Here is a 22958-nt window from a genome sequence, read left to right as displayed (position 1 = left end):
AACTGAATTACTCTCCCCAATGAGGAAACTAACCATGCTATTTTTCTGTATATTCTATAAACTAATGGAGCTATGAGAATGTGAAAGGAGCATATGATTTTGTGATACTGCATTAAAAAACCACCTTAAACTTCATCCTTTAAAACAGCAAAATTTGGGCTTAGTTCTTACTGTATTGATGAGCATCAGCTAGGACACCTTTTAAAGCTATGGAAGGAATCATGCAGAGATCTGGTGATTAAAGCTGCTGAAACTTCAGCTGGGATGTGGCCAGACTTGTTGTTTGCACATGATTTCACAGAAGGTGCTGGGTTCCAAGAGCTAGCCAGCCACGCAGTTTCCCCATTTTTGTCCCTGTGGGGCAAGTTGTGTCGCTTCTGAGTTCTCTTGGTTTAGTGTACTTGGCTGGAGAATGGGTACAGTTTTGGAAATGTGAGAGAAGCTAGAATCTTGGGGCTACAAATTTTTGGGGGGGGGGTGTTGGTGAAGCAAAAGTTACCATAGTTTCCCAAATGATCATAGGCATCGTAAAAGGTTTAAAAACACCTATTGAAAGAGGAAAAGTCTACTCTTCATCAAACTGGTTTTATTTGAACTGCTGCACCTGAACAATGAGGCATTCCTGAAACCACGATGGTAAGTATTGGATGACAGAGGCTTGTTTTCAAAGGTTGGGCATAATACACTAAAGCGAGGAGTTGGAAAAAAAAAAAAAAAACACCACTACTGTTCCATGTGCTTAAACTAGGTGGAACTTAGTTTTTATAGCATTAAAAATCTTAAATCAGGAACTTCTGTAATTGAAAATGAAGGGCGGGGTAGGAGAGGGCAGGGCCGCGGGAGGGAGGGAGGGAGGTTGGGGGGGAGCCACAACAATACAAAAGTTGCACTTTGTAAATTCACATTTATTAAATAAAAAAAACCAGGAACTTCTGAGATACCTAATTGCTTACTGTCTTAACCATGTAAGATAGTAATAATGCCTTACTCATATTTGCCTGAGGATGATAGCTATTATGTTGCGTTGATGTGTGTTGGGGCTAGCATTTTTTTTTCCTTCTGTCTGCTCTGATAATGGCTTAGGCATCCTTGCAGATACTTTATGCACAACATTGGCTAGAATTCTTTGAATGTAAAACGTGTTGGAGATGAGAGCTAATCTATATAGTCTTTCCCTCTTCTCTCCAGAGCTTGCACATAAATGTTGTATAACACAAGACATACAATATGGCTTAAGTAGGATTTTCTAGGCTTGCACAGACTAATAGGGGAACTTTACTTCCTTGTGCTTGGCAAAGTACCTTATCCCAGATGGCCCTCAGGCTCTAAGTATAGTATCTGGGTCCTAGGTAGCAGCTGAGGCCAAAAGTTACTGGCCTCCAACCTGCTTCAAAGGTGAGCCTGTGATAAATAATCCTAGGGGCACGTGTTCTACCTAGAGCTAAGTGTCAGTTTGTAAGGAATTGGGAGGCTGGAGGTTAGCCTGATGGCCACATCTCCCACATAGATTGGAGAAAGAGTTATAGGATTCTTTGATCAAGGATATCCTGGAACAAATTAAGTAAGTAACGTTTCAGAAATAAGAAGGCTCAAGAAGGCTAATTTAAGAATAAAGCCCAAAAAGATGAATTAAGGCTGAAATGCTATCCTTCAACCAAGGCTTTTCACTCACAAATGAGGTTGAGAGGATTTAATTAGAATGTGAGAGATCTGCAATGTTTTCTGATTTCTGACCTTTTAGGGCATGCTAATTGAAATTAAATTAATGATTTACTTAGATGTCTAGATTGTGGGTGTGAGTTCTGTCTTGTTCACTTTTGCCTTTCTCTGGCATCTGCAGTGCAGTGTAGAGACTTGTCATAAAATAATTTCCTACGTCTGGTTATTGTTCCTTCACCTCTCTGCACTGGGTTACCCTCACAGAATTCTTTAATCCCTTTCACTTTTGCATCCATCATTTATCCTGTTACCTTCTGTTCCTTGGCCTACATGCCTAAGATCTTTGAGGAGTGACCTTGTCATTTACCCACCCAACCAAAGTGTCATAATTTCTTTCATCCTCACATGTTTGTTAAGACTTAAAAGCACTGCTGCTTATCCACTTGCCTACAAAAGGGTATTTACCCATTTGCTGAAATTTTCTCTTAAATCAATAGTGACCAAATTGAGTACCCTGTGCTCCCAAGATTCGTATTGTATTGTAAAGAGGAATCACCTACTCAATGTAATCCATTGGAGGAGATTTGTCCATGTGGGTACAAACAAGCACCTACCTGGTTTAAAAGGAAGCAGACTTGGGGAAAAAAACAGATAATCATGGTCTCCTAATGGAAGGCAGAGGATTGAGTGCAATTCAGTAAGGGCAATGCTCAAAATAAGTTCACTGGTGCAGTGCTTGTACCACAGTCTGGAGTATTTGATGCTTTTCTCCTGGCCAACCTAGAAGCCTGAATATTGGTACTCTGGAGCTTTTTTGTTTGTTTTTAAAGATGTATTTACTTTATTTGAAAAAATTACAGATAGGGAGAGACCTCTTCTATCCACTCGTTCAACACTACCACCCCCATGCCCCCACACAAACAAATGTCTGCAAAGGCTGGACCTGGGCCAGTCTGTTCTCCCAGGTCTCACGTGGTATAGGGGCCCAAGCCTTTGGGCCATCTTCCAGTGCTCTCCCAGGTGCACTAGCAGGGAACTGGATGGGAAGTGGAGCAGTCACAACTTGAAATGCCACCCATATGGAATGCCAGCATTGCAGGCAGTGGCTTTACCCACCATGCTGTGTCACCGGCCCCACTGCTACTACTAATCTTTTATCATTAGATTGCCTTCCTTTCCCTGAATTTCAGATGTGTTTGTATCTCACATCGTTTAAAATTGGGGTAAAAAGAGCTAAACCTCTGCTCCATTTCACCCACTTGTCACTTCCAAGGTAATATGGTATCACTGTAATAAGTAATACATAAGGAGACTCCCGTTAACTAAAAATTTGCAACAAAGTATTCACCAAGCCTACCCTGTTTGAAAAATATCTATTTCCAGTCAGAAAACATTTAGTCGACTTTTAGCTTAAATGCTGTCGATCAGCTGTCTCCATTATAACACTGTGCCACTAGGCACAAAGATGAAAACTCATCCACTGTGTTAGTCTAGTGAAGCAGACATACATTAAAGTGTGATCAGGTTTTGGCATGTAGTATGATTAGGAAGAAATTGGAATGAAACCGGTGGAATGTGAGTTGCACTTTGAAGAATAAAGATTACAGAGAACCTGGGGATGCAAAAAGAAACTGCAAAGTAGATTGGTGACTGGACACCTCGCAAATGAGTGGTAAATTGTAAAGGTAAATAGGGCTCATTTGGAGGGTTTTCCATGCCAGGGTAAGGAATTCCAGTGTTAAAATGCAATTGAGAGGCAGTTCAAAGTTTTGCAGTGTTAATTAAGGAATACAACTGGTGGCCATGTATATGATAGTGTGAACTAAGTGGTTGGATGATTTCAGAGCCTAGGTGAGAGAAGTGAGAACTGGCTTAGGCTACCAGCAGAATTGACATTGACCCACAAAAAAGTAATACCATAATTAAAATCAAGCACCCTTGTTTTGGTTTGCTTTAAGTTCTGTTACACAAGGTGGTCACTAGGGGGCATCCACTCATCAGCTAGTAAGGCAGAAAGGGCTGCCAGACACCTGAGAAATAGGAATGGTTCTGTGTTGACAAGACAGTTAATATTCAACCATTTCAACTCAAGGTCTCTTGGAAATTTGAATCTTTGCAAAGTTCTTTTTTTTCTGAATGATACTTTGAATATGCCTTCAGAATGTGGGACCATTTGGTTATCCAGAGGAGGATGACCTAACATTTTTATGGGTTATTGGTTTTTCAGTTGTTTCTTGAAAGGTAGTTGGCCTTTACCCAAGTCAGTTTTCCAAGTTCTGTAAAATGTCTAAGCCAGTATTGATTATGGACATTTTAAGCAAACATTTGGCTTTTAACTGCCAGGTAAAACTTATTTTAGTCCATTGCCGTTTCTCATCCTTTTAATTACTCTTTATTAGGAAAAGATAAAACAAGAGGGTAGTTGTATAAATACCTCATGATGCTAACTTGCATGTTGCTTAAGGAAAAAGTGTTATGCCATCACAGAGCACACCAAACACTGGAGTAAGGGAAAGGGTTTATTGGGGAAAACCCAACGGAGGGGTGGGGCGACGAAGTGGGGAAAAGAGGCCACGTCTCTGGGAAGGGGGTCTAATATACCTTTTCCAGGAGGCGGGCAGGGAGGTAGGAATTAGCCAGTCCCATTAGGTTGGGGGTGGAGCTTGGCACAGGTAGTTGGGCCATGTGGCTACCTGGCTTTCAGCAATGTTGGCGGGAACCAGGGCATAGGAATGTAAATCAAGGTGCAGATCGCACCACAGACAAGACCCACATTTTCCTAACAAAAGGTTTGTGAGTTTTTAAAGATAATTTCTGTGGGATATAATAGTATTTAAGATTCAGAGGGCTGGCGCCATGGCTCACTTGGTTAATCCTCCGCCTGCAGCGCCGGCATCCCCTATGGGTGCCTGGTTCTAGTCCCGGTTGCTCCTCTTCCAGTCCAGCTCTCTGCTGTGGCCTAAGTGCTTGGGCCCTGCACCTGCATGGGAGACCAGGAGGAAGCTCCTGGCTTCGGATCAGCACAGCGCGCAAACCATAGCGGCCATTTGGGGGGTGAACCAACAGAAGGAAGACCTTTCTCTCTGTCTCTCATTGTAGCTCTACCTGTCAAAAAAAATTCAGAAAGGTGTAGCATCTGTAGTAGTCCATTTTTAAAAGATCATACCAAATATATATTGCTATGGAAAATTTTGGAAGTGGGGCCAGAGTTGTGCATAGTGGGTTAAGCTGCCACCTGCAATGCTGGCATCCCAAATGGGTGCTGGTTGGAGTCCCAGCTGCTCCACTTCCAATCAGGCTCCCTGCTAGTGCTTTTGGGAGGGCATCAGAGGATAACCCAAGAGCTTGGACGCCCACACCCACATGGGAGACCTGGATCTGGCTCTTAACTTCAGCCTCCCATTCTGGCTGTTGTGGCCATTTGGGGAGTTAACCAGAAGATGGAAGATTCTGTTTCTTCCTCTCCCTTTCCCTCTGTAATTCTGCCTTTCAAATAAGTAAATCACTTGAAATTTTTTGGAAGTCTTTTCATAAAGTCTCATTACAGTTTCAAATCCTTTATTAGTGCCATCCAGTAATATGAATCAGAAGGTGAAATGTGCTGTGGAAATTGAGTGGTTGTGATATTACTGTGATGAGGATAGACCTCACTGAGGTGACATTTGAACAAAGAAAAGGGAATGATCCTGAGTACCTTGTTGAAAGGGTAAAATTTGTGTGACAAGTTAGGTGGTCATCGCAGTAATGGGGAGGGGTGTGGAGATGATCGTGATTAGGATGAGGGTGGTAGTGCAGTCAGTGCACAGAATCCAGGTGAAGCTTGTAGGAATTAACAGGGAAATTTCCTGACTGTGCAATGGATACTGAGAAAAAAATAGTGCAAGGCAGGCATGTGTAACATGTTTGTAGTCCTGGGGCAAGGGTACAATGAAGATAGTATATGTTTACTTAAAACACATTAGTGTTCGTGTCTTGACAAATATGATTTCATAAGGACCTGGAAAGACAAGTGTTAATTTACGCCAGAACACTTGGCAGAAGAGATGATCCTCGGCCTGTGTTCCACCTTCCTTCTCTTCGCACACCTAGCCCTGAGGTGAGTCCCAAGGGGCCTCCTGCCCAAGTGTGTCAACACAGGAGCCTGCATTCAAAATCTTGTCAGCCCCCCTCATCTATCCGTGTATTCAGTGGTGACATAGTACATTCCCTGGGACAGGCTGAATGTTATTTAGGCAAAGCATTTGGAGTTCTGAGCACCTGGAGTGCAGTCTAGGATCAGTATTTTCCAGATGGACTTGCTATTTTTTTTTTTTTTTCTACAGTGGACGATTCCATAAATGACTGGGGCTGTGGCTAGGAGATTTTTGGCAAGGAGTAATGCGGATACTGACCCAAGGGTTTGGGCCTGAGCAACTCTATGGATGAATTGCCATCAACTGAGAATAGGTAGAATAGGTTAGAATGAGCAGATTGCTTTTGGAGCTCATATGATTGAACTCTATTAGACACCCAAGTAACACTATGGAAAAGTGTGAAAGAAAAATTTTCAAATGATATTAGCACTAGCCTGGAATATATCAAAACAGAAGGCTTTTTTTTTTTTTTTAACTACAGCCATTATACCATTAACAGCTGAAGCTGTTAAAAAAACAAAAGCGAACTATTAACTTTAAGTGATCCTATTAATAACTACAAATTCTTAATGAATCAGTTCCATCCAGGAATTTGTTTTGAGTATAGATCTATGGACTCCTCCATTCTGTCAAGAGTGTTGGTTTTCTTTTCTTTTTAAAAGTTTATTAATTTGGAGATCGCACTGTGGTGTAGCTGGTAAAGCTGCTGCCTGCAGTGCCGGCATCCCACATGGGTGCTGGTTCAAGTTCCAGGTGCTCCACCTCTGATCCAGCTCTCTGCTATGGCCTGGGAAAGTAGCAGAAGATGACCCAAGTCCTTGAGCCCCTAAACCTGCATGGGAGACCCAGAAGAAGCTCCTGGCTCCAGGTAGGCACAGCTCTGGTGGCTGTGGCCAATTGGAGAGTGAACCATCTAAAAAAGTTTATTAATTTATTTGGAAGGCAGAAATGGAGGGGAAGAGACAGAGGCTGGACCAAGTCAAAGCTAGGAGCCAGGAACTCCATCTGGGTCTCTGACATGGGTGGCAGGAACCAAATATTTGGGTCATCATCTGCTGCCTTCTAGGCACGTTAACAGGAAACTGGCTCAGAAGCAGAGGCAGAACTCAATCTCGGGCACTCCAATAGAGAATGTATAGACATCCTACACAGCTTAACCTGCTGCACCACAATGAATGCCTTTTTTTTTTTTTCTTTTTTTAATTAGCAAAAGATCTGTGAATCCTGCTTTAGATAACCTAAATTCCAGACTTTTTCTCCAGTGGCCTATCCAGTGAATGTTCTCATTAGTTTGAGTCTGGCCAGGCTTGTTTATTATTTTTTTATTATTTTTAAAATTTTTGTAAGTCTGTCTTATCCTTTGACAGTAAACAGTTGGATGCAAGTTAGGTGTATAAATTTGGGAGTCTAGAGTCTAGATGAGAGCAACAAGGCTGTTGTCGATTAAAACAAGGACTTAAATCTGGAGTACTCCAACATTAAAAGGCCAGACATATAGGGATTTGTCACAGAGAATCAAACAGTGACTAGACAGATTAGAAGGAACTAAGAGTGATGTCCTGGAAGCCAAGTGAAGAACTTGATTCAAAAATGAACTGTCAGGTGCTATAGAGAGAAGACTTGAAACTGTTAACCATAAAATACCATTTGCATTAGTCACTCCAAATTTGTTTACCAGAGCAATGTGTGTATTTTTTTAGCTAATTTTCTAAACTTCAGTAACTTAAGTGACAATTGTAGGCTTTCATTATATATACAGCCAACATTTTTTAATAAGTTATTTCTTGAAATGCATTCTCTGTTAATTTCTTTATCTCACAAAACCTGGCAAGTAGGGCTATTTTAGTGAGTTGATGTTGAAGGTTGAAATAAATGAAGACCAAGTTCTCATCAGTGTACAAGATTCTTAATTCTACTGAGACTTCCAATAATCAATGTATTGTGGTGAGGCCATGCGCTTACCTCTGAGACGGTCAGAAAACTACTAAATTGTTGTGAAATGACCCAGTGGGAAATCCTGACTTTCTTTTTTTCTTTTTATTTATTTATTTAAATTTTTTGACAGGCAGAGTGGACAGTGAGAGAGAGAGAGAGAGACAGAGACAAAGGTCTTCCTTTTGCCGTTGGTTCACCCTCCAATGGCCGCCGCGGCCGGCGCACCGCGCTGATCCGATGGCAGGAGCCAGTTGCTTCTCCTGGTCTCCCATGGGGTGCAGGGCCCAAGCACTTGGGCCATCCTCCACTGCACTCCCTGGCCACAGCAGAGAGCTGGCCTGGAAGAGGGGCAACCGGGACAGAATCCGGCGCCCTGACCAGGGCTAGAACCCGGTGTACCGGCGCCGCAAGGTGGAAGATTAGCCTAGTGAGCCGCAGCGCCAGCTGAAATCCTGACTTTCAAAGTCTCTAGTTATAAGTAAGTGGGTGTTTTTGAAAATCATGTTGTCCAGACATTTTCAAATAATTTTTGGGGTCAAGGTGCAGAAGGTGAGATAACATCCAACTGGAGTTTCTTCTAAGAAAATGGCTTAGGCTTCCAGATTACCTCTTATTTTTTTAGACCATCACATTTGTGTTTTGCCACATGAAATGTCTTTTCCAACCGCACCTGCCCTCAGAGACTCTGAATCACAGACTCAAAGGAAGTATCTTTTGCAAATGAGCTGAAGAATGTCATCCCGCTGGAAGGATGAACAGCTGGTCATGTAGAAATTCCCTGGAATGCTCACTTGTCCTACAAAGGCAGGGAGAGAAACAAATGAGATGTTAAGGTAGTGTTTGTCACTAGCACTTAAAATTGTAAATCTTAACAGTTTTACTAGAAATCTTTGCATACTTTTAATAATTGTGAAGGCCCTGGGGTCTGGCAGAGGGCAATTGAGTGGGAATTGTCGCATTTGATCAGATACTGTGTCTTGGATTAAGAATAAGGCCCTCCGAAGTTTAAAAGGCACCCTTTGTTCTGATTGCCTTGGCATTAATCTTAAAATGACACACAAAGGATGTGACTATGGCGGAGTTCTCCAAGTTCATCGACCACTTTCTCTTCCCCGCCTTTACGTCTTTGTAGCAAGTAGCAGATGAGCTAAGCGCCTTTCTTCCACTCTGGGCACAGCAGCAGCCTTTCCTCTTACCTTGGCCACCCCTCTTACCTTGGCCACCCCTGGTTTACTTAGGCTGATCTGTCCTCCCCAGCAGGGTCAGAACAGTCAGGGCTGCCCATTGCGTAGTGGACGAGTTCCCCCACCAGGAGGCGCTGTCTCTGTTTTTGCCCTTTTTTCGGCTTCACCTTGCTGGGAAGCAGTTTCTACAGAAACTGTTTAAAGCAGGACTTCAACGGAGTCGGAGCCGGCGAGGAGGGCTTTCTTTTCCTTCCCCGGTCACAGATAAATGAGACTCCCAAACTGGGATCTGGCCCGTTGGGAGGAGTTTGCGAAGAGGGACCCGCGGGGGCCAGCCAGGCGTTCGGAAGACTGAACTGCCTACAAGCGTGGGGTCCCTGAGCCCTACTCTCGCCCTTTGTAGTCAGTCTAGTGACTGCGCTAACAGATGTTGCAGGCCGCGGCGAACGTTGAGAAGGAAGCCGCAGCGTCACCATCGCGGGCGAAGGGGACTGGCGAGTGACCAGACGCCACCTCTAGCGGGTCCATCTTTCCCCAGCCACCCCTTCCACACCGGACAGACGGTAGCGCTATTGCTTCAACAATCGTCCGCTCACTCCGAGAAGAGTGATTTAATGACGCGGACCGGAGTGCGATGTCCCCCCGCCTGCTTCTGCGGGAGGCTTGCTGCCGCGGGACTCCGCACCCGCGGGCCTCACCCCTGGCTCCCCTGCTCGCCGAGGCCGGGGCGGGCGTTCTGCGGGGTCTCGAGCGCACACAGGGCCTGGCCTGGAAGCTGTCCCCGCCTCCGCAGCCCCGTCCTCACTTCCTGAGCCTGGGCACGGAGAACTGCGCGGGGCCTAGGAGAGGCGGGACGCGAGGCGGGGGAGGATGGCCTCTCGGCGCCCTCGGGGCGTCGGCATTGGTCGCCGGGCAGGTGGGGAAGCCCTCGGCGCTCGCCCCGGGCGGAGGAGAGGAGTTTCCGGGGCTCGGGCTCCCGCCGGCTCCCCGGACCAGAAGCGCGGCAGCGAGCGGGTGGCGAGAGGCGGAGCCAGGGACGCAGGGGGCGTGGACGCGGCCGGCTTTGGAAGGGCCCCAAGTTAATGAGGCGTGCGCCGGCAGCCGAGCGCCTCTCCGAGCTGGGCTTTCCCCCGCGGTGCGGGCGCCAGGAGCCGCCTTTTCCGCTGGGTGTCACTCGGGGGTGGAGAGGATGGCCCATTCAAAAGCGCCGCGAGGGGGCCCGGCCAGTAGCCGTCAGTGAGCGCTGGCAGGAGGACGGCGGAGGCCAGACAGCTGGCTGCTCCGGGACCTTGCGGCGCATCAGGAAGCGGCTGCCCCTCTGCCCCGACCCAGAGCCGCCGCCGCCGCTCTGCCTCCTGCGCGTTAGCCTCCTCTGTGCGCTCCGGGCAGGTGGCCGTGGGAGCCGCTGGGGCGAGGACGGCGCGCGGCTGCTGCTGCTGCCCCCGGCCCGGGCGGCTGGACGCGGAGAGGCCGAGCCGAGTGACGTCCCCCTCTATGCCGGGAGGATGTTGGAGAGCAGCGGCTGCAAGGCGCTGAAGGAGGGGGTGCTGGAGAAGCGCAGCGACGGGCTACTGCAGCTCTGGAAGAAAAAGTGCTGCATCCTCACCGAGGAGGGGCTGCTGCTCATCCCGCCCAAGCAGCTGCAACACCAGCAGCAGCAGCAGCAGCAACAGCCCGGGCAGGGGCCGGCCGCCGACCCGTCCCAACCCGGGGCCCCCGCTGTCGCCGGCCTCGAGCCGCCCGTCAAGCTCAAGGAATTGCACTTTTCCAACATGAAGACCGTGGACTGCGTGGAGCGCAAGGGCAAGTACATGTACTTCACTGTGGTGATGGCCGAGGGCAAGGAGATCGACTTTCGGTGCCCGCAGGACCAGGGCTGGAACGCCGAGATCACGCTGCAGATGGTGCAGTACAAGAATCGGCAGGCCATCCTGGCGGTCAAGTCCACGCGGCAGAAGCAACAGCACCTGGTCCAGCAGCAACCCCCGCAGTCGCAGAGCCAGCTCCAGCCTCAGCCGCAGGCACAGCCTCAGCCGCCGCCCCAGCCCCAGCCCCAGCCCCAGCTCCAGCCCCAGCCCCAGCTCCAGCCCCAGCTCCAGCCCCAGCTCCAGCCTAAGCCTCAGCCCCAGCAACTCCACCCGTACCCGCATCCACATCCACACCCGCACCCACACCCGCACTCGCACCCTCACCCTCACCCACTCGCGCTCCCGCACCAACCGCTGCACTCGCACTCGCAGCCGCACGGGCACCGGCTCCTCCGCAGCACCTCCAACTCTGCCTGAAGGGGGCAGTACCCGGGCCAGAGCAGGTAAGGCCCCCGGCACCCCCGGGGAGTGGGAAGCTTGTCCAGGGATTCGGCTCTTGGAGAAGAGGTGGGAGATCACCGCAAGTTTCTGGGGCGGTGGGGAGAAGAAAAGCAAGCTGGAGGCGGGAGAGAGCCGGGCAGAGCCCGGGGGGCGACCTGAGCGAGGCAGGGAGACCCGGCGGACCGCTCAGGTTCAGGCGTGGGACCCCCAGCGCCATTCGCCGGGTGTCTGGGCTGCTCAAGGCCCCCGGGTCTTTCTAAGCAGGTTTTGTGCAACATCTGGGTGTTGGAGGATACTGAACCACCTGGTTCATTCGGTGTGGTTTCTTTCCAGGTTTTGAGGACTTGAGGAAGTGGGATGAGAGCACGTTTCTATTGTCTTCACTGGGATCGCACGCAGAAGGTCTCCCCGCCCCGCACCAGAACCAGTAGCTTGGACCTTGTCCCACCCGTAACTTGGGGTCGCTCTTGGTTTTCCGCATACTCTCATCACGAAGCAGGAGACGACGCCGGGAAGACTTACTTAGGAACCTTTGAAAGGATCTGTTAGCACGGTGGACCTTTTTAGGAGCGATGATGTACTGTAATTTTATTTTAATGTATTTTGATTTGTGATTATTTATTAGTTTTTTTTTTTTTAAGAAAAGATAACTTGTTCTGAGACATTTCTGAATGTAGGCCATTTTCCAGAAAGGAAAGTTTATTTTCGAAAACGTATCCCTTAACAAGTGCGAATCTTGGGAAAGAAAAAAGGAAAAGGATGGTGGAGGGGAAACACGGAGCACCCATGCATTATTCCTAGGGCATTTTCAGAGGGTTTGGCCTTTCCTTGTTTGACCGGGAGGTTAAAATTAAACTGATACGACTTTTCTTGAGGTTTTTGTTTTTCCTTAGGCATAGTTTTATAGAGCGGAAGTTTTAAAAAACTAAAAGTTTAGAATTGTGTGATTATGAAAATCGAATGCTCGAAGGGACTGCTCTTCTGAAGGAACAGAAATCTGTAGAAAGGATCATCTGTTTCAAAATGTATCCAACGTAACCCACCTGATGGCTAGATGCTCTCATCTTGAGGATGTGGTGGGATTGGGTGTACTGTAAGAAGGGGTTTACTTGCCTCATCGGTGTGTGAAGGTTTTGACTATTTACAGATATGAATGCGTCAGATGTCCATTTCCAAAACTGTAGGTGGGAGATAAGAGAATCATTCAGCCTGTTTGAGAGAGTATTTGTGTCTTGTAGACAGTAACACCCTTCTCCAGGAGCTTTGCATACTTGATTTGTACCACAATTTCTGATCTTCCACTTTGTTCTAGAAGCAGCACACGGAAGAATCTCCTAGTTTAAAATACAACTTGTATATATCTCAAAGGGTTGGGAGCCGTAATTTTGTTTTCCTACTGAAAATAATGTTGATTGGAGAAACCGACTGTTTTGCTTTTTATTGCTCTGTAAGAAATTTGAGGGTTATGCATTCTGTTGTTAGGTTAGCTAAACTTAGAAACTGAAAAAGGAAGGAGTGGATAAACACTGGGTTTTCAGTAAGAAAACAACCCGAGTCTGTTTTAGTAGCCACTTGTTCAGTAGTCTGTGGGGGAAAAAAGAGGATGTGCTTTTAAAGGTAGAACAAACCCTCTTCTGTGTGGAGTCAAAATCCACAAGGGCAGATGCTACTTAAGTTGAAACAGAGCCATGGGTGATAGCAAATCCTCCTGGGGCTGAGAATCACTTCCTATCTGCATGGCTGAAGCGGCATCTGGTTTACAAAGTCTTGGTCAGTGTTTTTCCAGCATCCTAACTGGAATAGTTAGTCTTAGCCCACTGGGAAGTTTTGTAGTCAAGCAATGGAAACAGAGTTGCATGCTAGAAATGTCTTCATTTGCCTGCTATCTAGAAAGGAGTTTCAAGGTGAAATTACTTTTTTAGTGTAAATTTTAAGTGATGAAATTTGAGATCATATCTCTTAGCCAGAAAGTTGCAGGGAAAATTGAAGCTTGAGCAAATGGTAAGGAAAACGGAAGGGGGCTCCCACTTCCAGGACACTGCGAAAATAGGCTGCCAAGGCTTCAAAACTGCCTGTCCTCCACCTTTCTCTATCTGTGGCAACCCAGAAAGATCTAAGGGTTTCTTACATCAAGACTGATTGGGCTTCCTTTGCACTAGTGCTGTACTTTTTAAGAAAATGTCCCATAACATTATAGTTTACGCACATGCAGATCATGATAATCTCAATTGAACCACAGCTTTTTCCAAATGAAGGGTTTTTCCTTTAAAGTCTTGTGTTATAAAAGAAATGAGATTCATACCAAATACTTTTAAAATGAAGGTTCTTGTAGAGTTTTAAAAGGGCATTTGTATATTGTTAGCTTACTTGCAGGGCCAGGTTGTCTCAGTGCTGGGAAAAACACACCCAGCCTCCTCCTGCTGGGCTTTGTTGCTCCCACAACGGCCATGGCTTTTAGTGGTGATACTGAAGTCACAGTTTCTTGTCTTTCCATAGCCCTGGTTCCTGGTTTCGCTGTGATATTTATGTTGAATGAGGGCTCCCTAGTCTTAATCCCTCTTAGCATTTAACTGTGAAATCTCAGAGAAGTAGGATGGTTTTATTGTTTTGACACTTGGAATTGTTATGGTTTAATAATTTTTCCAGAGCCAAAAAAAAAAAAAAAGAAGAAGAAGAAGAAGAAGAAGAAGAAGAAGAAGAAGAAGAAGAAGCATGCTCGGTAATACTGAGAAAAACAAAATATGAATATGTATCAGTTAATGTCTCAGTGGCTTTATTCCTCCTGTGAGAAAATGATACAAACCACCTAAGGTACTTAGGTCTGTTTCTTCCTTGGAGAAATGAGAGAGGTGAAATTACCTTCAGCCCAAGAAAAATAAGAACAAAAGGGCAGGTTTGCTAGAAAACCTTAAAGAAGTATGAAATGTTAAAAGATTTGGAAAATTCAAAGGAATGTCCCATCTGGAAACTGAACTTTGATTCCTGAACTTAACCCTGGCTGGCACTGAGCCTCTGTGGGGTGAGCTCAGTAACTATTTGTTGGGAGAAATGAATGAAAGAAGGAAAAAATGTGTAACTCCCCAACACCCCGGAGGGGGTTTCTCTTGCCTTCCTGAGAGGGGCTGATTGTGGCACAGGCTGAGTGAGGAGGCCTTATGAAGCTCCTTAAACACACAAGGTCCACTTCGCTCTGTCCGTGCCCTACAGGAGTAAGGAAACCAGAAGAGACCCTTTTAAAAAATGAACCTGTTCCTCATTGAGCAAGCTGGGATATTCTAATCACATGGAAGCCAAGCCATCTTTATAATTTCATATTTTTTTCCAATGATGGTAAAAACCAACCAACCAACAAAAAACACTACCCTTTGCTTAAAAGAGTTTCCTCACTGTTAACGCAACCTGTTTGGACTCCTCTTTGTTCTCCTCCACCAAACCCTGTCTTTCTCTTCAAGAGCCCTAATTTTAATTCTGACACTAACCACATTAGCTGCAAGTGTGCGAATTCAAATATGTTGCTTGTCTTCTGACCCCAGGGAAAGTGATGCAGTTTTAAGTTGGCTGCACACTTGTTAATAACATGTGCAAGTAGCAGGCTTGCAAGGTGAATCTGAGAGTTCAGTGAATCTGAAGCAATCCCATAGAACATAGAGCTTTGGGTGATGAGGACAAGCCTGAAAGCATTTGTTTGTCTTCTTGTAAACTAACTGGTTTTTGTTTTACCAGTAGAACACCTTCAGTAGAATAAAACTTACATTTGGAAACTGTAGATCTTGCTATTGAATCCATCAGTGATTCTTTGGAGAGAAATATACATACTTACCTATAGCAACCTCAGAGGTATTAATTGTGGAAGTGTGTTGGGTATCAATTTTTAAGACTCATTTCTAAATTCTTGATGCAGTTTGGAAAGGTAACTCGGAGCTGCAGTGTTGAAGAGCTGATGAAGATTTGGGTCAGAGTAGATGACCCTGCAGGGTTTTCTTAGGGCATTCATTGTTGTCCGGTGAAGAAAGCAGAAGGACTTCCAGTGAGAGAAGCCCCTGTACAAACACTGGTGAGACCCCTTCTCCCCAGGGCTGTGAAGCTGTTTTGCTGGTGATCGCCTGGGCAGTGGGGAAAGCAGATTTTAAAGAAAGAGAAAACTGTTGTCTGTTACATTCCGTGGTCAGCCCTCTACCTAAGGTTGCAGAATACGCAAACATTAGCTTCTGGAAAGCAAGGATCACCATGTACCAAATGCTTTGGAAACCATCACACGTTCGTGAACCCAATAGCGTGGTCTGAATTTGTGTAAATATGTCGGAAATGATTTTGGAGAGATGTGATTTATTTTTCATATTTTCAAAATGCATTCCATTTCAAATAAAGTATCTATTGAGATGACTGGCCTGTGGACCTTTTCAAGGCCTGCTTTGCTGGGCTGTGTACTTACACCATGTGTTCCTATGGGATAAACGTTCTAAAGGGCTTGGCTGTTGTAAAGGCCCTGACTGAGGCTGGTGTTTGAGGCAGTGGTTAAGATGCTGCTTGGGACACCTGCACCCCAAATTGGAGTTCCTGGACTTGAGTCCCCGCACTGCTCTCCAGTCCAGCTTCCTACAATGACTTGAAACACTTGAATCCCTGCCATCCACCTGGGAGACCTGGATTGAGTTCCCAGCTCAGGCCTTTGGCCAGGCGCAGCCCTGGCTGTTAAAGGCATTTGAGAAGCAAACCAGCCCATGGGAAATCTCTCCCTATATCTCTCTCCCTTTGAAATAAATATTAAAAAAATTTTTTTAAATGACCATCAAATTTTTTTTAAAGGGTCTTGATCTGGGAAGAAAACGATCATTGCTGAAGTTGGAAATTCATTTTTAAAAAAAGTAAAATGACAAATTTTGAATGTCAAAATACACTCAGATCTTTTGGTAAAGTAACTAGTTGTCAGACTGCTAATGAATGTGAGTTGAATTTTACATAGTGTTGCAGAGGATGAGAAACCCCGGCCCCTGGTGAATTCCCTTTAAGGTGATTCTCTCTTGAGTCCCAGAGAGTCCAGTGCTCTTAGGTCTCCAGGGAAGGGCAAGCTTTGAGTCTAAGAGTCAATCCTTTAAAGAGATTTTTTTTTTTTTTTTTTTTGACAGGCAGAGTGGACAGTGAGAGAGAGAGAAGGTCTTCCTTTGTCGTTGGTTCACCCTCCAATGGCCGCAGCAGCCAGCGTGCTGCGCTGATCCGAAGGCAGGAGCCAGGTGCTTCTCCTGGTCTCCCATGAGGGTGCAGGGCCCAAGTACTTGGGCCATCCTCCACTGCACTCCCGGGCCACAGCAGAGAGCTGGCCTGGAAGAGGGGCAACCGGGACAGAATCCGGCGCCCCGACCGGGACTAGAACCGGTGTGCAGGCGCAGCGACTCAATAGGCTAATCCTCCACCTGCGGTGCTGGCCCGGCCCAAAGAGATTTCTATAAAGCTTCCTGTTCTGTGTTGAAACCAGAAGCGGGACTTGCGTCTTTAAAGAACAATAGCACAGCTTTATTCTTAGAATTTCCATTGGCATCTAAAAGGCTTTAAATATCAAGGGACGTTAAATTAGGAATTTTGAAGACAATTTTTTTTTATTCCTTAGCATAGTCTTACATTGACAGCTTTATTATTCCACTTTTATTTATTTATTTATTTTTTAAAGAAACCTGAGGCCGGCGCCATGGCTCACTTGGCTAATCCTCTGCCTGTGGCACTGGTACTTCAGGTTCTAGTCCCGGTTGGGGCGCCTGATTCTGTCCCGGTTGTTCCTCTTCCAGTCCAGCTCTCTGCTGTGGCCCAGGAAGGCAGTGGAGGATGGCCCAAGTGCTTGGGTCCCTGCACCCGCATGGGAGACCAGGAGGAAGTACCCAGCTCCTGGCTTCAGATTGGCAGAGCTGGCCGTAGCAGCCATTGGGGGAGTGAACCAACGGAAGGAAGACCTTTCTCTCTGTCTCTCTCTCACTGTCTATAACTCTACCTGTCAAATAAAAATTAAAATTAAAAAAAAAAAAAGAAACCTGAGAAGACAAATTATGGCCATTGTGAAGAGACTTTCAGGTTCTGTGTGAAATAAATGAATGAGAGAGTAGTAGATGGTTAGATGGGGTTGGTAAGAGCCAGGATTTCAGTCACAATGCATGAGTTCAAATCCCAGTTTTACCGCTTATTAGCTATGTAGACCTTGAATTATTTAACCTCGGTTTCCTTTTTTATAAAATACAGTTAGTAAAGGTACTTAATGCTAGGATTATTGAGAACAGTTAATAGGTTAGTATGCATGAAGGTTCAGGGGACAGTGCTTGGCATTGCTCCAAGAGGAAGCTCCCTGCATTGTACAACAGGTATACAGTCTTGGGCATTGTTCCAGCCATTCGGATATATTCCCTATGGTGTTTCGAAGCTATGAATGGGCATTTCCTGAGTTCTCAGTACTACCTTTAATGGTCAGAACAGTGTGATGACAATATCCTTGTATGCGACTTTGAAAATAAGAAGATAACCCATTATTTAAAATCTGGCCATTTAGTGACTATTTTCATTTGCTTATTACCTAAAATACATATATAAAATAAAAGTATATGTATTTTAAGGTATTTACAGTTAGAATCACAATACTCCGTACATTACAATACGTACATAGCTGTGATGCTCCACCACCTTGCTGCTTAGGATGGGGAGAGCACTTAGCCCCCAGGAACAGGGTGGTAATTGTCATGCTCTGAGTCACTCCATTCCTCAGAATTGCCCTCAACAAGTACCATCTTGCTCTGGGACACACCCTGTCCTTGGGAGGGTCCATAGCAATCATCGGTCATCGGGGAGTGGTAAAGCGGGGCTCTGTTGTCTGAAGTCAACAAGACTCTAAAGGGCCATGGCAGTCCAGAGCTCCCTGTGGAACTGGCTAAGGTCTCCCCCAAGGATGACTTGTGGCTGTACTTCAACTCTCCCTCTGCCCAGTCCTGTTTCCTTGCTCCTTCACAGGCGCCATTCTCAAGAACACTGCACTTCTTCCCCTCTACCAGCTTCTTCCTAATCTGCAGTCGAATCTCACAGTCTCAGTGCCCGTCTCCCAAATAATCCTGTCTATGACATCCCTGTGTGAAACTATATGTGTAAAGTTGTTCCTTGGCCGGCGCCGTGGCTCACTAGGCTAATCCTCCGCCTTGTGGCGCAGGCACACCGGGTTCTAGTCCCGGTTGGGGCGCCGGATTCTGTCCCGGTTGCCCCTCTTCCAGGCCAGCTCTCTGCTGTGGCCAGGGAGTACAGTGGAGGATGGCCCAAGTGCTTGGGCCCTGCACCCCATGGGAGACCAGGAGAAGCACCTGGCTCCTGCCATCAGATCAGCGTGGTGGTGCGCCGGCCGCAGCGCGCCAGCTGCGGTGGCCATTGGAGGGTGAACCAACGGCAAAGGAAGACCTCTCTCTCTGTCTCTCTCTCTCACTGTCCACTCTGCCTGTCAAAAATAAATAAATAAATAAATAAATAAATAAACTATATGTGTAAAGTTGTTCCTTGATATCCTTGGGTTATCAGGGGGCAACTGATGGTTGGTGCCAGGACCCCCATGGATACCAAAATCCATGGATGCTTGAGTCTCTTATCTCTTATATAAAATAGAGTAGTATTTGCACATAACCTACACACATTCTTCTGTGTGCTTCAGATCATCTCTAGATGACTTGGAATCCTAGTTCAACATAAATGCTGCCAATTCCAAGTTCTAGCTACGTGGGAGGCAGCAAGGGGAGGATCAAGTACTTGTGTCTCTGCCGCCCTAGTGGGAGACCTGGATTGAGATCCTAGCTGATGACTTCAGGCTGGCCCACTCCTAGCTGTTGTGAGAGTTTAGGGAGTAAACCTGCAGATAGGAGCTGTCTGTCTTTCCATCCTTGTGTCTCTACTGCTTCATTAAAAACGTTGTACCAAGTAATTCCTAATTTATTATAGAATTTGAGCCAAATTTACATTTATGTTATAAGGAAGGCATTGTATGAACATGGCATAGTAACTATCGAAAACGATTGACAAATGAAAGTCTGAATGATCAATTTATTGGCCCTGTGAATCAATTCAGCAAAGTACTTACATTGCTTCTTACTCATAGACCTAGTTGGAAACCCTCACTAACCACACAGGAAGGCCTTAGTCAAATAAGTGCCACGGTGTGAATATTCTGGAACTCTAGCCTTGCTTGCCTCCAAAGTGAGTCTGGTTTATCAAAGACAAAATGATGGCTAAAGGACTTTGGAAGTTGAAATGATGCAGTTAGGCTGCATTATTTTAGGGTTTTTCAGAATCTTCTCTGATCTTGAAGGAATCAGTGGGACCAGCAAACAGAGAGGTCCACTGTGTTACCTTTGATACTGCTTCTGAGACAGAGTGGACGTGCGAACCCTGCCAAGGCACTCACCTGAAGAATTTGAGGTTAGGCTCCGGAAATACAAACTCGAAAGAATAGTTAATGTGGTTATGCTGCATACTCTCAAACTCTGCCAAAGTCATTTCTAATCGAATGAGCAAACACAGACAAGACATCCTGTGCTTCCAAAGTAGCTGATAAATGTGTATTCAACTACTGCACAGAAGAAACAGGAAGTGACTTGAGACTTTCGAAGCTTTCATGACATCACTGCCCTCCATTGACTTTCTCCTCAAGCACATAGTTCATACGGTTCAGTCCCCCCTAAAGCCGACTGTTCAGTAATTTGGCAAGCACTTTGAACTTTGCCGTAGCAAATTCTAAGCAGTAGTGTGGTTTACCACGTCAGAGCTGACTCATCCCCTCGAGAGCAGACCAGCTTTGTGACTAATCGCAGTCAAAGGAGCTGAACTTGTAACAGTTTGAAGCGTTTTTCTTTCTCCCTCTCTCTCTCTCTCTGTCTCTCTCTCTGGTTTTTAGCTACTGAAGAAATGTTCATTTCCACAAAGCTTGACTGCAGTTAGCAAACACTTGCCTATAATAAACCTTCTGAGTAACCGCAAATGCATACATTAGCGTGCGTGTGCACGTGCCGGTATATTTTTCACTGGTAAGTAACTTTCACGGCCCATGAAGGCCCCTTGGTCAGTCTTTTGGTGTGGAACCTGACAGCTGAGGGGTTGAAACAGCACCGGGCAGAGCTCTGAGCACCCTGCTTCAAGGGTGAGTCCCACCTTGCTGGACTGCCTGTTACAGAGCAGCAGCCTGTGCTAGTGCCCGGTCCCTAGTGATGCATTTTCCTGTTGCCACATTTCAACATCACCACTGGAGTAATGGCTTCCAGCTCTGCAGGAGAAGAATTTTGTCACTTACTTTTTGAGTTTCTGACAGCAAAGGTGACTCAGAAAGTGGATGTTAGTGTATGGATTGCAATTGCAGGTGCATTGCAGGTGAGAATGACTTGATCCTTGCTGTAGCACATTGGCTCACTGTGGAATACTTGTAATTATTGCCTGAGGGTTAAGTTAAATCCCCGATACCTGTAAATAGTACCAGGTGGCTACTTGAAGACTTGATTTTTAGCTGTCTCTATAGCTGGAAAACCCTAGTTTGTACTTGCTTTTTATAAAATATTAGGCAATAATCTTTCTTCTACCTGCATTCTTGTTGAGTTTGAAATCAAAGTTGATTAGGAGTTTAGACAAAATATCAACCAAATCTCCCCCATTACTGAGGAAGAAAACAAAGTTAGAAGTGTCAGTTCCTTGCCCCAAGAACAAATTAGGCAGTTAAAAGTGAAAAATAGGGGGCCAGATCCGTGGCATAGTGGGTAAAGCCGCTGTCTGCAGTGCGGCATCCCATATAGGCACCGGTTCAAGTCCTGGCAGCTCCACTTCCAATCCAGCTCTCTGCTATGGCCTGGGAAAGCAGTACAAGATGGCCCAAGCCCTTGGGCCCCTGTATTTGCATGGGAGGCCTGGAAAAGCTCCTGGCTTTGGATCAGCTCAGCTCCGGCCCTTGCAGCCATCTGAGTAGTGAACCATCAAATGGAAGACATTCTCTCTCTGTCTCTCCCTCTCCGCGTCTGTAACTCTGTCTCTCAAATAAATAAATAAATCTTAAACAAAAAAGTGAAAAACAAGATTAGAACTCAAACCCAGCTCCCTTGTTTCTTAATTAATCCTCTTTCCATTGTACCGCTACATTGTAAGGATTGTAAGACTATTTATGTAAATTCAAGCCTTTATTATTCTTGCAAATAAGCATTTGGACATCATCTGAAATCTTTTCAACATTGAGATGAAAAGATTCATCACATCTTTCCCTCCACGAGTATAAATTATTGTTTCAATTATATAAACTCTTTGTTTCCAGCCATTGAAAATAAACTGTTTAATTTTGCAGTTTTTGAAAGTGAACTGTGATTTAGCCCTTTCAATCCTCGATGGTTAAGAAAAACAAGAAGCAGGTGATAAAATCACAAAAGAAACCAGAAATATGTTTTGAATGGACACATCTTCAAGAGTGGGGCGTGTTTAGCCTGATGGATAAGATGCCCACATCCCACGCAGGAGTGCCTTTCTAAGACTTTAGGTGAATGCAATTGATATACCCCTGAATTAGACAAACAAGCTTTTGACCTCCCTAGGACATCAAAAACCCAAACCAGACAATGTTTTCTCCTGTGCTTCTTTGATTTAAGAGTTCAACTTGGAGATTTCAGAACTTGTAGTGCCTTTTAATGAGAGGTTGGGGAGAAAAACAGAGAGGAATCCCTAATAAGACATGTACTCTAGCATCCAGTATTCCTGCTTTTATTTCGAAATTATGCATGCGTCCTGTGTGTGTTGCCAGTGTTTCCTCCGACATAAAAAGACCTTTTCCAGGGCTTCATTCATGGTACTTGGCTCACCCCGCCCACCGGAGTCACAGCACTTGTCACAAGGCAGCGGCTTGCCTGCTTGTTCTTATGCAAGTGATGACTGGGAGGGCTTGATAGGGGTAATGCTGACAGCCTCTCTCTCTCTGACAGCAGATTGTCAGCATTCTTGACCCGGACACTCCAAGAGCCTGGGAAAACACTGTGATTTCCATGTGGCTTAAAAAAAAAATAATATTCCAGTGAACCAAGTGACTGTATAAAATAGGTCCACAGGGTAGCTTTTCTGGGATTATCTGATTCTCTATGCCCTTAAACAAATTCATGACTTTGTCAGTGTCATGATGAGGGTGTCCTCTTTTTGACACATAAAATCAATATTCTTCCTGCAAACTCATTGAACAGAAATTAGCACATAGAACTGGGATGAGAGGCAAAGTTTTGTTGGTGAACGAAAAATAAAAAAAGTTGGGTTTGATGCCCAGTGCTAGCTCCTGACTCTAGCCTTTTGTTAATACACACCCCAGGAAGTGGCAGGTGATGGTCAGGTAACTGGGCTCCTGCCGTCTACGAGGGAGACTGGCCTGACCCAGTGCTTGTGACTGTAGGTATTTTGGGGAGTGAAGCAGCAGATGGGAGATCTCTCTGTTGTCTCTCTGCCTCTCATATAAATGAAAAGTAGATTTTAAAATGTTTTTAACAATATGGACAGACTTGGTGTGAGTTGTAAGGATCAGGGAGATGGTTCCATCCTCCAGGTAGGCAAAACAAGGAAGGAAGCTCCTAGCAGGCCTGGGAAATGAAACCTCTCGTAAGAGAATGGAGGACAAAGGAAAGTGTTTTTCCAAAGACTTCCCCAGTACATGCTTTCTCCAGGTACCAGTGGAAATTTCCCTTTTGTGACAAAAAAATCTATACTTAGAATGTTAACTTCTG

The 22958-nt window shown here is 45.6% G+C and overlaps 1 protein-coding gene and 1 long non-coding RNA gene across 2 annotated transcripts; one reads left to right on the top strand and one right to left on the bottom strand.

Annotated features, from left to right (window-relative positions):
• Nucleotides 1-7814: 7814 nt before the first annotated feature.
• LOC138844398 (uncharacterized) lies at nucleotides 7815-9767 on the bottom strand. The gene is made up of 2 exons (XR_016216180.1): nucleotides 9629-9767; nucleotides 7815-8523 (listed from the first exon to the last, which is right to left on the bottom strand). It is a non-coding gene; the product is annotated as an uncharacterized LOC138844398 (long non-coding RNA).
• Nucleotides 9768-9834: 67 nt separating this feature from the next.
• Nucleotides 9835-15603, top strand: PHLDA1 (pleckstrin homology like domain family A member 1). Its single transcript, XM_002711345.6, has 2 exons — nucleotides 9835-11222; nucleotides 11554-15603. The coding sequence occupies exon 1, from the start codon at nucleotides 9994-9996 to the stop codon at nucleotides 11194-11196; it is 1203 nt and encodes a 400-aa protein (XP_002711391.3). The 5' UTR covers nucleotides 9835-9993; the 3' UTR covers nucleotides 11197-11222; nucleotides 11554-15603.
• Nucleotides 15604-22958: the final 7355 nt, after the last annotated feature.

The sequence above is a fragment of the Oryctolagus cuniculus genome, chromosome 11, assembly GCF_051225735.1.
Source record: "Oryctolagus cuniculus isolate XC-2025 breed Fujian yellow rabbit chromosome 11, ASM5122573v1, whole genome shotgun sequence".
NCBI lineage: Eukaryota > Metazoa > Chordata > Mammalia > Lagomorpha > Leporidae > Oryctolagus > Oryctolagus cuniculus.
Note: the sequence above shows the minus strand (reverse complement) of the source record. Positions and strands in the feature narration are given on the sequence as shown.

Excerpts from the sequence above, each read along its gene's own strand:
- PHLDA1 (XM_002711345.6), top strand. The coding sequence starts at position 9,994 with ATGAGGCGTGCGCCGGCAGCCGAGCGCCTCTCCGAGCTGGGCTTTCCC.